Raw genomic sequence first — 13,343 nt, forward strand, 5'->3', positions numbered from 1 at the left:
GATAAACTACTTTGAAATAACTAGAGGCTGCAGGACAGCGTTGGTAGTGCCACAGCTTATATTACAGCCAGAACAAAACTCAGCCAAGAGTTGTCTGTTAACAAACAGTTGCAACCAAAGGATAGGTGATTATCTTCACCTATTTTACCTATAGGATTAAGAACAAAAGGGTTTTTTTAACACCCCGTCACTCTTTATTAGTGATCAGCGCAATCCAGGACCACCCCCTCCTTGTAGTATACAAATGCTGAAATATTTTGTATTCTGTAAAAGAATGGGGGCAAATCTGGTAGGGAGATTTTCAGCAGTGCCCATCCATCTTCAGTTTTGGAGGTGAGTTAGCCCAGTGGATTCGGTGCGAGACTGGAGAGGAGAAGAAGCTTGAAATCACAGAAGGGACTGTAATTCATTCCTTAGAACCAAAGAGCTGCTCCAGGTGGAATTTCTATGTTCGGAGTAGTCTGGCCAGCATACACAATTGCAGGTCAGATTTGTTTCCAGTTTAAGTCAGGCATCTATCTGTAACAGCCAAGCCAGAAAGCAAGCAAATCTCTGTGAGCAGAGCTGGCATCATCTACTGTATTCATCTAAAGTCATGGTAAAATAGTGCTAGGAGTCCAAGATAAAGCCCAAAGATAGGGTAGAGACACACTATTTCATTTACCTTCTTTGTGTCTAGATGCCATAGATACTATACCCAGTATATTATGGTCCAGTCTTACAAACTCGGTCTCTTGAAGAATAGTGGTAAGTAATGTGATCAAAACTACAAGAGGAAACCAAGAACAGTTTCAAATACTTGGGTTCCATGAGTACAGAGATATGACAAAAATAAATTTATTCTTTAGATTGGAAACTAGAGATCTGATATGCTTAACTTTTCTTGCAGGGAGGGAGAAGAGTTAGCAGGCTAGGGAGAGTAATCTTAACCTCACAAAAGAAGGGGAACCTGCAAAGAATTTGTCACAACAGACAAAAATTAATGAACCCACTTTAAAGCAATACTGAACAGGATATAAAAGATAGAATCGATAGCTTGGATAGAATTCTAAATAAAGTAGTGTGTACTTGCCACTTGCTTTCAAAACCTCTGAAATGTACAAGACATTATAAAAGTCTTACTCCATGCTTTAGAGCAACTGTCCCATTTGTACAGTATTACCACTTTCCCTATGCATCTCTTCCATATTTTTAACTAATTATGCTAAATTGGCCAGTTATATAATAGGCTGACTCACCACATTTGCTTACTGTAAAGCTTTGAGTCTCACCAATGAAGAAAGCAAATTAATTTGCTTAAATATTCATTCATTAATATGCATTCATATTAATGCATGGAAAATATTATAATTTCTCAAAATATGTATGAAAGGAAGAAAGAAGTATTTAGCAATACAAAAGGAGCATTGTAACTTTGGTTTAAGCTCACAGGCATTGCTAATGCTGCCAAAAGAAAACAATTTGTCCAAAAGAAGGCAAAAGTTATTGGTTGATTGACATTAAAATAATGTTGTAAAATGAATAATTAAATACCTAATATGTAACTTTACATACGCACTGATATTTTCTAAGCAGATTATTTCAGAGAATTGGTAAAACTTTTTAGGAGAATGAAGATTTTTATTTTCTTACATTTGCATTTCGGTATTTGATTTGCACATCTTAGCTTCCAAAAGAATTAGCAGCAATGCAGTCTCAGTTATTTGAAAATGCTGAAAAAGAGGTGTGAAATACAGTAGATGTGCATGTACTGTATACAGGTACTCGAGCATTCACATGCTTTTCACTTAGTAAGAGAATATGTGTATCCACTGATAGGGTAAGTAGTGCTGGAAATCTTTGCGTGTATTACACTATGTCGCTTGGAGCGGGGATCATGGCTGCTGCGTTTTAATGAAACAAAGTAATGAGTAATACTATCGAGTGCCAGTACCATGAGAATAATGTTATGGCTTAATAAGTTGCCCTTAACTTGAAATGTTTAAGGCCTTTTCAAAGCAAGTCCCTTAACAGCAAATACTCTGGTTTCTCTGTTCGTGCTGAAGGATTTGCCAACTCTAGTCTCATAAAACTGCCATTATTTTTTATCCTGTTCCCATTTATAATTTTCTTCATTTTTCTCTGCTCTGAATCCAAAAGAAGGCTTTGCTGGTGCTATAACTCCATTTCACATACTTTGAGATGAAATGACCTGTACTGCATGCAGAAAGGTCTGTACTCTGTGTTTTCAGAAACTGCTTTTTATTGATTCCGTTACTTGGTTTTCAACTTGGAGGCATGTAAATCCTTATCTTTACTTACAATAAGTAACCCGAGGCAACTCATAGGCAACTTGCACTTTTTCAAATTGACTCAAATGTATTTGTGGTCTTTCGGAATCTGGTTGTTATGAATTTACTGGAGCACTGAAAGGGCTTCATCTTCTCTTCTGTACTAATTTTTAACTTCTTTGGAATCCATGTGGTTTAGGTTCCATCCATTTAATGCAAGATATGTCTGTTTCATTCTGTTCTTCTATTTTATAAAGGTATCTTTTTATGGTTTACAATGGCCATAATTTTTTCTATGTCAAGAACTTCCAGTCAGCTAGTGACCACCTCTGCCATGGGTGTCCAAATGCTTTACCATCAGTTGGTTTTGTTGTGGTTTCTTTAAATAGTTTGCTGGCCACCATGATCACCTCCATAAGATAGTTTCATAGTATTCGCATATTTTTTTTCTTCTGTAGTTGGACTATAGATATAGTTAGACTCTAGATCTTGCGGGAGGGGGGGAGGGCTAGATTGGAAGTTGAGTCTAGGTCCTGAATGAAGTCTGATGCATTTTGTCAAAGTGGTTCGTGCAGTGTTCGTGGGAGATCAGAGATGACCTAGATTCTCACAGGAGTGCTGCCAAGTTATTGATGATAATACCAGTTTGGTGATGAGCTAGACAGAGCAGCAAGACTGCTGAGAATAAATCTGGCAGATCTTTCCCATGTCTGATGTTGTCACCGCCATGCAGTGCAGGTGTTCCATGCAGTTTTTGCTTTTGATGCTTTACAACATAAAGGAGACTGCAGCCATTCTTTTGTTGATTATGTTGATTTATGAATTATTATGCAAGCTTTTATATGTTTCAGACTTCAATAGAGAGATCGATGATTACTTCGGGCTATCTGCTGAGATGCCAGATCATCCTTACTCTTTTGAGCATGGAAACCTAACATTAAACCCCTTTACTCTCTTGTCTCTTTTGAGAACCAGGCAAGATGCTATTGAATGATCTTTAGACAGCTGAAAAAAGATCAAACGTGTTTAGCAAACAGCTTATCTATCAATTTATCTTTCAACAAGACAGACCAGCAAACAGTAGTTTCATTTCCAAACTGTGACATCACTCCGATGTTTGAAGCACTAGTACGATTCTAGATATAAACAGAATGCAGCAGCAGCAAAGCTGGACCAATATTCAGTAAATCTGAAAAAATCTTTTCCTCTGTGTTTATGGGTGGATGTCTTATCTGCAGGTCTACACTGCTAATAGTCACTCTTTTTCCACAGCTCCTACACCCAAAGTCAAAGAATCTTTAGTTCAAAAGATGTTTGTGCTAGTTAGGATGTAAAGGCAATTTTATTTTTCCTGCTTTCTATTTTAGTTTTCTGATATTCCATCAATAAATGCTTATATCCACCTGTAAAGTAGCTAAATCAGCAGCACAGTAATTAACTGAACCACAGTTTCTGAAATCACAGGGAAAAAAAAATAGTGGAACTCACTGAACTACTTGGACACAAGTGTTTTGGATCTGTAACCACAGAGTTTGTTGAAGAACATAACTAAAAATAGTAGGCTTTTTTCCTTATTCTTGGAAAGCAACATATGGAAAAGTATTGCCTAGTCTTGGTGGGGCTTCCAGGTGCATGAGAAGGTAAGTGTGGTGATGTACCAATCATAACTGTAACTGAAAAATCAAATCCTTATAGTAAAGTTTTGTCACTTGGGCTAAAAGAACTCCATGGAAATTTCTGAAGGGGAAGATTAATTTAAAGTAAGCATTAGGCCAGATCTAAATTCTATTAGCCAAATGCAACATAGAAAACAAAGAGAAAAAGGAAGAGATACACCTACGTATTGGACATTGAAAGGAAAGGTCACAGATACATTTGAAAAGGTTCAATATGATAATCAGCATGGGTCCCTCTACCCAATTAATATAGCCACTGTGCAAATGTTTTGGTTACACAGGACAGTAGCAAAACACCTTTCTTTTCTAGATGATAAATTAGGATACTTCATCATTCATTGTTATTCATGGCATTTTTATTCAGAAAAAATTGCTTCATTCTAAAAACTCATCATCTTGAAAAAAACGTGAATACTTCTGAAGTTGATACAGCACATACCAAAGATTATTTTATCACCATTTCATTATGGATATTAATTTGCACTGTTATACTTCAATGTAAATGCTTTGCAGAGTTTGGTTAGTCTTTCATGTTTTATTAGCACAAAACTGTGCTAGTCTGCATCCAAAATGCATTTCCCTTTGAGGCTTTCAAAATGTAGGAGACCTATATTTAAGCTCATTAGGACTCTCAGGTAGGTCAGGATTTTGTGAATCTCTGTGTGATTTTGGCTCGAGATGCAAAAATTCCTCGTGTCAAAGGCAAGAGTTGATCAGGTTTGGTTGATCCTTGTTGAACAAGAAGATTGTGTGGTGTTTTTAATTAGAAGAATACATTAAATTTATGAGGGTGAGGTTTTAAAATCTAGTTTTTATAAACTTTCAAATAGAAGAGGTGAGTATATTTTTAACAGATGTGTGGTATTCTTTTAACTTAAAATATTACCTAAAAAATAGCATGATTTCCTAATGTTGTTCAAGGTCAGTTTTATTTTTCTGCACTGTTTTTACAGCTGCTACTCATGTTACCAGAAATATTTCTCTCTACTTCACAAGCCTCAAATACCACATCATTTGACTAGTAATCAACATCTGCCTAATTTCAGCTGAAGAATAACACTCTCTTTATACTCTAAAGTCTGTAGAACAACATACATTATGTTATTGTAGATTTCCATTCATAGCTGCATGCCCCTTCCTCCACGTGGAAGAAACCCCGTATTACTGAGATAGATTTTAATGAGAAAGTTAGGGATTAAAGTTGGTAGATTAATAGGATTAAGAGTTTGGCAGTCTTTCATGTTCTCTGTTGTATATTATTTAATCTTTGTTTCTAAGCTTGCATTTTGTTTTCCACACAGCGTGTGTACAATGTGTTTTTCGAAATCTTGGGGCTTAGACTCTTAGCACTATAATGCATGCTTTTCAATAAAAGCAGCACAGTTCCTGAATTTTCTTATCCTGCATTTATAACATACTCAGCAATGAGTCGGTGTTACTGAGTTACTTCTAAATTAAGCAACTAGCATAATTCTTCTGAGATTTTATTTTACTACACAATACTCAGCTGTGTTTTTTTCACTAAAGCTGAATTATTTTACAGTTGTCAACTACATTCTAATTGACAGGATTGTTGTGCTCAGTGGATTTGGCTCCTTAAATTTCTGTCCTGTTGTTCCATTTCATGATGCCACCTCATTTTACAGCTACAACTTTTAAGCAGTTGGAAACACTGCCATGAAAAAGTTCAAGCAAAGGAGGGGAGAGTGACTGCGTTTTTCCAGACTGAGCCCCATTTTCATGCTTAAATGGCAGGGTTCTAAAGAACAGTGATTTACAGAAGATTGGAAATTATTCCTTAGAGTTGCATGATATTGGCAATGCAATTGACGTCTTGAATTTGGAACTGAAAAGTAAGTTAACTAGACATGGAATTCTGAAGTAAGTTCTCAAAATGTTTGCTTCTGTCTTAAGCCTCAAGTAGATATAGGGTTATTTGTAGATCTTATTCAGGTAATACTTCCTACTCCCAACAGGAAATTTGGTGTTTATCCTTGGAAACTCTTTCACTAATACTTTGTTAAATGTTAGCTGCAAATGGAAAGACTCAAACTGCTCAAGCAGCACTCCAACAATTCATTGAACATGAATACTGAGGTGCTTTATTGAACATTGGGCAAAGACAGGTACAAATACATGTAGCTGTAAGTAGTGATTAACAGCACGGCATCTCTGCAGTCTGTGCAGTCATTTCTTTGTAGGTTTGAAAGCATTTAGAAGTTTTAGGCTATGATGCCAAGAAATTTATATGTACTTCAATTATATCTTAATTGTAATATGCAAGCATTTGTACCGGTGATGGGCCTTTGCAGGGTTGCAGATATTTTTTTCTTTGTTAAGAGCTTCATTCTGAAGTGCATCAATACCTACTTTAAGCTAAATAACTTCCTGGGATTCTTGTTGTCTAGGATTTTTTAAATTTTATTTGAAAATACTGTTAATGTATATGAAAGTATGCATAAGAGACAAGTAAGAAAAATTACTATGTATTTCTTTCATACTTACAGAAGTTAAGAAAGCTATCCCCTTTTGTATAACGGACTCTGGTAGGACATTATACAGCCAAAATAGGTGAAAGGTGGTTTTGGTCTTTATATCATTTACACGTCTGTTGAAATGTGAGTTAAGAGTAAAATGTCTACTTCTCAATAATTTTTGTTAATGAACTTAATATTAGTCATATAACAAAAAGTGGACATTGGGAAGGGTGTGGCTGTGAATGATTCCTACATACCAACACTGTTTTCTGAACACTTGTGGGACTATCAAGCATAGGACTGGAATTCAGCTTTTCTCAGCCACTTGCTGAGGACATGAAGGTAAGAGAATTGCCTCATTTTCATGAGGCATTTTTCATTTTTCATTTCACCTCTGCATTTAACCATAAATAACATTACTTTTGAGACCAGTATAATTTCTAGCTGGATTTAGTATGATTCATTGGTTAATATAATCAGGGTTCTGAAAATATTGTTCTGGCAGCATGCTCTTTCAAAGGCATTAATACAGTCGTGCAACTCCATCATGATAATTCTTGCAAGAAACATGCTCAGGTGCTGTGCTTTTCCTGTTGTTTGAGAGAGAACTAGAACAGCAACAGTCCAGTGCATTATTTCTGCAATCAAATTCACAGTTCTTGGAATAGAAACTCAGCTTTCATTTCTGTGTGGGAGCCCTGAAACAGTAGCTGCACAATCCTTTCCGGTCAGGGACAAGTTACTCTAGAAATACACCTATGCATTATTGTCACTGGTTTCCACTCTAGAGGAAGGGCATTGCTGTGAAGCAGCAAGATCTGCCTCTGTCTGGCCGGACAATAATACAAGTGTAGATCATATGCCAAGTACTATAATTTTTCCCTGCCATGGAGGAGATGTCTACAAGACTGTAGGCAACTCCAGAATATGAACTGTGTGACCCCATGTCTGTCAGTGGGGTGCCTGAAGGCATGGCCTGTGACCCAGGATCCTGCCAGGGTCTGCCAACAGCCACCCACAGCGAGGCCGTTTGCCCGTTCCCTCAAACAACAGCTTCAAGGGTTGGGATTTTTTTTACGGGAGACTCTTGAATCCCTCAAGAAAGACTAATGTCTGTTGCGTCCCTGTCTTTAATGGTCTTTTGTTACACAGTGTGGTTCTTACTGCTTGTATGAACACTGTACTCTTCCCAAACACACAAAGTTTAGTTACGTAGCTGCTTAATTTTGTATCAAACCCCACACTGAAGGTGCTCATCAACCGAAACACGCGGGTACTCAGTATCTGCATAATCACACTGCTCACAGCAAGTAGACTCTGTGAGATTAAGAATGTGGTGACTGTGTATAACGTAATATAGTAAGAATAAAATAGAAAGTCTATTTTAATTTGACTGTTCACCTTTTCTCCCCTAACTTGGAAGAAGTACTGTCTGCATTTCTAATACATTTTCCAATGCTGATTTTTCCCATCAGGCAAAGTTACTTCCCACTTTAATAATGTACAAATTAATCCATTCCAGTACAAAACTAGATATTATATTGCAGAGAGGCAAAATCATGGGACACTGAGCCATGAAAGTTTTAATATGAAATTGAATAATAAAGAAATAGTATATTGTAATTTTATCCCAGAGGAGCTGACTTTGAAAATTTAATTCTGGTATATTTAAATAAAATTTTTACTGTTTTTTTAAAATGTGATTAAAATTTAATGTATCATCTGGCACGTCTTTACAATGCCTGATCTCAGTGATCTTATGAGATTTTTAACAGGCTGAAAATTCTGCCAAGCTCCAGCTGTAAAGCTTCCATCATATTTTGAAATGTGCCACTCTTCTCCAAAGCTATAGAACTATTCTCTGAAGCTATATTATAAATTTATTTGTACTCAAGATCTGTTAGTAATTTCTGTTGGAGTGTGGTGCCCAATATTCAGTAAAAATAGCATTTCTGATAGATGTTTAAGAAAAACAACAGTAAGACAGTTATAATCAGAAGGAACACATCTAACTTTAAAGGTAGCATACTCGTGTTACATAACTCAGAAATGCAAAGTATTTACATATTTGTTCTACTGTCCAAAATATAACCTTGCTTATGCCTAAGTGGCAAAAACCAATTAAAAGTGGCAAACTTTAGAAAGGAATCCGTTCTCTCCACATATACAGATTGTCTAACCTGATGGAAACATAGGTTTAGACTTGAGTCCAGGAAGACTGAAAGGCAAAAGGGAAATCTGTTATCTTGACACTATCTGATAAACTCAATTGCATCCGTGGTTCTCTCCAAAAAAAGTCATTATCAGAGGAATTTTCTTGTATTGGCTTGAAACTATGGTGCCTGGCTGCTGAATTTGAAATGTAAAACAGCACATCCTCATCACTTTTGATTTCTGCGAAGAGGCAGCCTCCTGGATTCTTCCGGGGGGTGGGGCTCAGCACTGACAACCAGCATTGCAGTGCATGGAATTGCTATTTAATACACCTCCCACCTCCATTTCCAGTGAAAGTCCTCTTGAGAAGTGTAGGTGTTCCTTGGGGTTTGAAGGCACTCCCCTTTAGGAGGGCCTCAGCACCATTGGAAGAACACAAGAGGAATGTATCCCCCTTTTTTTTTTTAGTTATGTATCTTCATGGTGCGAGGCACTTCCTACAAATGGGGATTTACCTCTCTTTGAAGTGAAATTTAAACCGACTGAGAAGTTCATGAAACTGCTCAAATTGGTACATAATTACACCCTCTTAAGGCTAATCTGGGCAGGTCAACTAACAAACCCAAGGTCAGATAAACGGCAGGAATGGCATGGCACTCGTGATTCACTCCTCATCGTTACTGCTCTTCCTGCAGTCTACAACCGTGTAGCACCTGCAGGGCTCCTCACTCTTTCCTTATATTAGGTTTGGCCAGCACCTTGCAGGACCAGAAGCTCTCTAAGTCTGTAAGAAAGCCTGTGATTTCTATCAAGCTACTCAGGTTGTGTGGTAGCTGTGGGCATTTAGAAAGAGAGTAAAGCCACGAAGCCTCCCACGAAGCCTCCTGACAGTAGAAGACCAAGTGTCACACCACTAATCATGGGAACAAAAGTAAAAGTGAAAAGAGCTTGTCCGAGACTTACTTAATCTCTCTGCTTGTTTTTCTTGGGTATCTCATATAAATGCTAAGGTATCTGAGTAGCTTCACACATTCAGTTAGTGGCTCAAGTAATGTCTAACCCCCTCCACCTCCATTTTCACTCCACCCAAATCACAAGTGATCCTAAAGGAAATTTAAAATGTTACAGCTATATAGTGATACTGAGAAATAATGCAGTAACTGAGGTACATATAATGGTCAGTAGCTCTATGAGCAAGACTGAGACTTTGTCTCAGTTTTTACTTTACTGTGGAATTTAGAGGCGTGTTATGGTTGGGGTTTTTTTTTTTAATGGGATGTGCCAGGTTTTTATTCTGCAAGGAAATACTTGAATGTGTTTGTGGGTACAGAGATGGATGAACATAAATATAACTGAAAAAATTGAGTAGTCTCAGCAAATAGTTGGATTAGTATTCATCTCCCATAGATTTTAGTAGCTGAAGAGCTATTCCTTCCTTTGTTTATCAATATTTTGAAAGCATGACAGTGTTGAAATTGAAGTACAGTTCTTCAATTTAATCTTTAATCTTCTTTAAAAAAAAATCTTTACGTATGATGGTATTAACAGGAGAAGTTTGAGGTATGCTACTGCATGGCCTGGGTTCCACAGTCCCTCCTAAGAACCGAGTGGCCGTAAGGACACAGGTGTGGCTTCACACCCGCCTTGCTTAAAACTCAGCAAACTGAGGAGGCACAGCCCTCGGTCTCAGGGATGGGGCTGTGTCCAGCACTCCAGCCGGGGGCTGCCCCCTTCCCCAGGGCAGACCCAGCCCACCACCTTCGCCTAGACACGCTGGGAAAGAAAAGAAGTCTTCTGGCATCAGGAATGGACGAGCTGTCTTTGCCAAACTGGTTAGTGGGGGTTTCTTTTACACAGGGCAGACAACTCCACTGGTCTTCTCCAGCTCTTTTAAAATAATTTTGCTCTGCTTATGCAAGATATTGTGGCCAAAGCAAATCAAATAATTCATCCATCAATGTTCAGAGCAGGTTTTATCTGTACATATATGCAAATGTATATAAAAATATATGTATACACATATTTACATGAAGGAATATCTACATGTCTCTATCACTTTATAACATATAGAAATGCTATTTTTAAATGATGGATATTAAACAAAGGGATCCGTGATATAAACATTCCTTAGCCAAAAGATGCCATTTACTTAAGTAGGAATATTTATAGAAGTGAGAGCTTGAGCATTAAGTCCAAATATAGTTTTATTTTACAATCTTCAGTACTTAAATAAAATGTAACATATATATATAGCTATCATTTGTAAAATGTATCTAAGACTGGGATAAATCTAAATATATATCATAAGAATGGCCAGAATGGCTTCCCTAAGGAAAATGGCTCATAATGAGTATTTTGAGTTTCCTCTATATTGTGAAATTGTTTACTTAGGAAAATCTCTACATTAAGTCTGTTGAAAAACTGTCATTTTCTTATGTATAGGAATGCAGCAGGCTAACACAGTTAAATGTATACATGTATAGTTAAGCTTCTGGTAACACAACTTCTATTTTCTTTCACACCTTAACCCCAAGTTTGTAATGCCTGGTGTAGGTAACTTAATGAAAAAGATTGCTTAACATGAGCAGATTAAAAACAATTTAACTGATGGCCACAAACAGAGCTTAGAGTTTGTCATGGCTACAAAGATTTTCTGTCAGGGTATGAAAGCAATTAATCAGTATGCAGAAGGTATTCCCTGCCCCATAGAGATGCTAATTTTGTGACACTTTGGAAACTCATGTTCTACATTTACTGTTCACACTAGATGGAAGCTAACCAGCCTTAGCTTGAGCTAATGAAATCAAAAGACTGCAAAATGTCACATTTTCTTATCCCCATGCAGTCTAATTTTGAGATCTTTAGTTTCTTTCTATAAGTTGTTTGACAACCACAGCGCTGACTGAGTATCATGAAACACAATTGTCCTAAAGCCTGGAAAGTTATATTTATACAGAACTACTGTAGCTAGTTTATCTGCAGAAAATAAAGGGCCTATCAGTTTTCTGCTCAAGTATTTTTCGAAAATGACACAAAACCCAACCACAAATTAAAGAAATTGCAGTCTAGCAGAACAATGATCAAGTGTTTCAATATGTTATCACTGGGGACTGGGGGGACTGGTGGGGGGAGCAAATGTCTTCTTTTTTTCCCCCCAAAGTGCTATTAAAAATATCTATATGCACAGTTTACACATAGCAGACATATTTAGATAGAATATTCTGTTAGAGATACTGTTAAGAGTAGCCATTTGAAAGTTCAGGTATTCTTCCCTGCTTACTCTAAGTTAGGACCTAACAGAGAAGCCATTTCTATTAAAAAAAAAAAAAAAAAAAAAAAAAAAAAAAAAAAACAAAACAAAACAAAACAAAACACACACACAAAAAATCCACCAACTCCAAGCCATTAAATAGCACAGCAATTTCAACACTTTGTAACCACAAAATGTCCTGGAAAAACAAGAAAAGCAGAACAGCTAGTACCACTTTTTCCCATAGCCCTCTCTTTCAAAGGGATCTCTGCAGGCATTCCGTTTCAAAATCCTTGCAGAGACGAAGCCACCTGGTCAAAGACGTTCCTCTAGAGCTGTACACCCCCCAGTGCAGAGCCGCGGGAGTGCCTGCGTGCTCTCCCCGCGGGCGCGGTGGAAGCGCGGCGGCTGGCACTCACCTAGAGCCGAGTCGCAGATGAGCTGCTGCGGGTGCGCGGGGGCACAGCTGCACCCCTCCGCCAGCTCCTCGGGGCGCGGGCTCAGCAGCAGGAGCGCGGACAGCAGCAGGGTCCTGGGAACAGCAGGCATGTTGCCTTCAGCACGGCGAGTCGGCCAGGCAGGAGAAAGTGCGTTCTTACGGGCGGGTTTGTGTCTCAGCCTCCTAAGGGCTCGCTGATTTCTTCCGCGTGCAGTTCAAATTCAGCAGACGTGGATGGTTTAGGAAAGCCCTCTAATGCTCACTCCGAGTACACCCTCATGTTAACTGACTTCTAATTTCCCTGACATAGGACCCTCTTATTTATGGCCCTGACACTAACTCCTAACTCCGCCTTCCTTTAAGGAAGAAGCACATCATTGGTGAAAGTTATTGTACCAGAGGAGAGGTTACCTTGGTAAGCACTGCTGTGTGGCTCTGTGAGTTAGGAGAACTATTAATAATGAAAAGCCTTTACAAAAACATCTTTTACGAGTATCTAAAGCTGATTTTTATGATCTTAGCAGGAGAAAGGTTTTCTCTTTTTCTAAATAGTAAAATTGCTTCCAGTCTGAATTTAAAAACTAGTTCTGCTACCTACTCTATTTTGGTCAAGTAAACAAAGCTGTCCTTTTTTAAGCTCTGTTTTCATTTGCAGTCCCTGATCTTCCCCTGCACTTCTGTGCATTTTCTTGAAATGACGTCCCTGTTTGCAGGCTGGACAGAACTTCATTCATGAAAAGGAAATGTTTCAATGCTCTATTTGTGAGCCTTGAACAATTGGTAGTTACAAGGCATAATGAATTTAAAATGAAAGCTGCGATAAAAGGCATTTTTTAATTATTTCATCACAGATTTATTTTAAAATAACAAGGAAAAATATATCAATGGTGTATGTTGGAGGGACGACTCTTTCTCTGCATTCCTTATTAATGTAAATCCTAATCAACACAAATCTGTGTCTGTGTCATGCTATACGTGGAACATAGACATAAATGCAAGCGTTGGGAAATCTTTTTCAACTTCAGATCTCTTCTTACTGTAGTGTTTTGGATATGTGTAACATGTTTACACCCCCTT

The 13,343-nt window shown here is 37.8% G+C and overlaps 2 protein-coding genes across 3 annotated transcripts in view; one reads left to right on the top strand and one right to left on the bottom strand.

Moving 5' to 3' along the window:
• TIMP4 (TIMP metallopeptidase inhibitor 4) overlaps positions 1-12,819 on the bottom strand; it is a 30,585-nt gene extending 17,766 nt beyond the window's left edge. Inside the window, exon 1 of one of the 2 annotated variants that reach the window (XM_026857880.1) lies at positions 12,247-12,819. In XM_026857880.1, coding sequence (XP_026713681.1) covers positions 12,247-12,376 — 130 coding nt within the window. In that variant the 5' untranslated portion in view covers positions 12,377-12,819. Of the gene's footprint in view, positions 1-12,059; positions 12,121-12,246 lie in introns of those variants that run through there. The other variant, XM_026857881.1, reaches the window with a different exon arrangement.
• The window catches only part of SYN2 (synapsin II), a 127,546-nt gene that overhangs the window by 50,761 nt on the left and 63,442 nt on the right, over positions 1-13,343 (top strand). The window lies entirely within an intron of this gene.

This window comes from Athene cunicularia, assembly GCF_003259725.1.
Source record: "Athene cunicularia isolate RWA chromosome 12 unlocalized genomic scaffold, athCun1 chr12_part1, whole genome shotgun sequence".
In the NCBI taxonomy this organism is placed as follows: domain Eukaryota; kingdom Metazoa; phylum Chordata; class Aves; order Strigiformes; family Strigidae; genus Athene; species Athene cunicularia.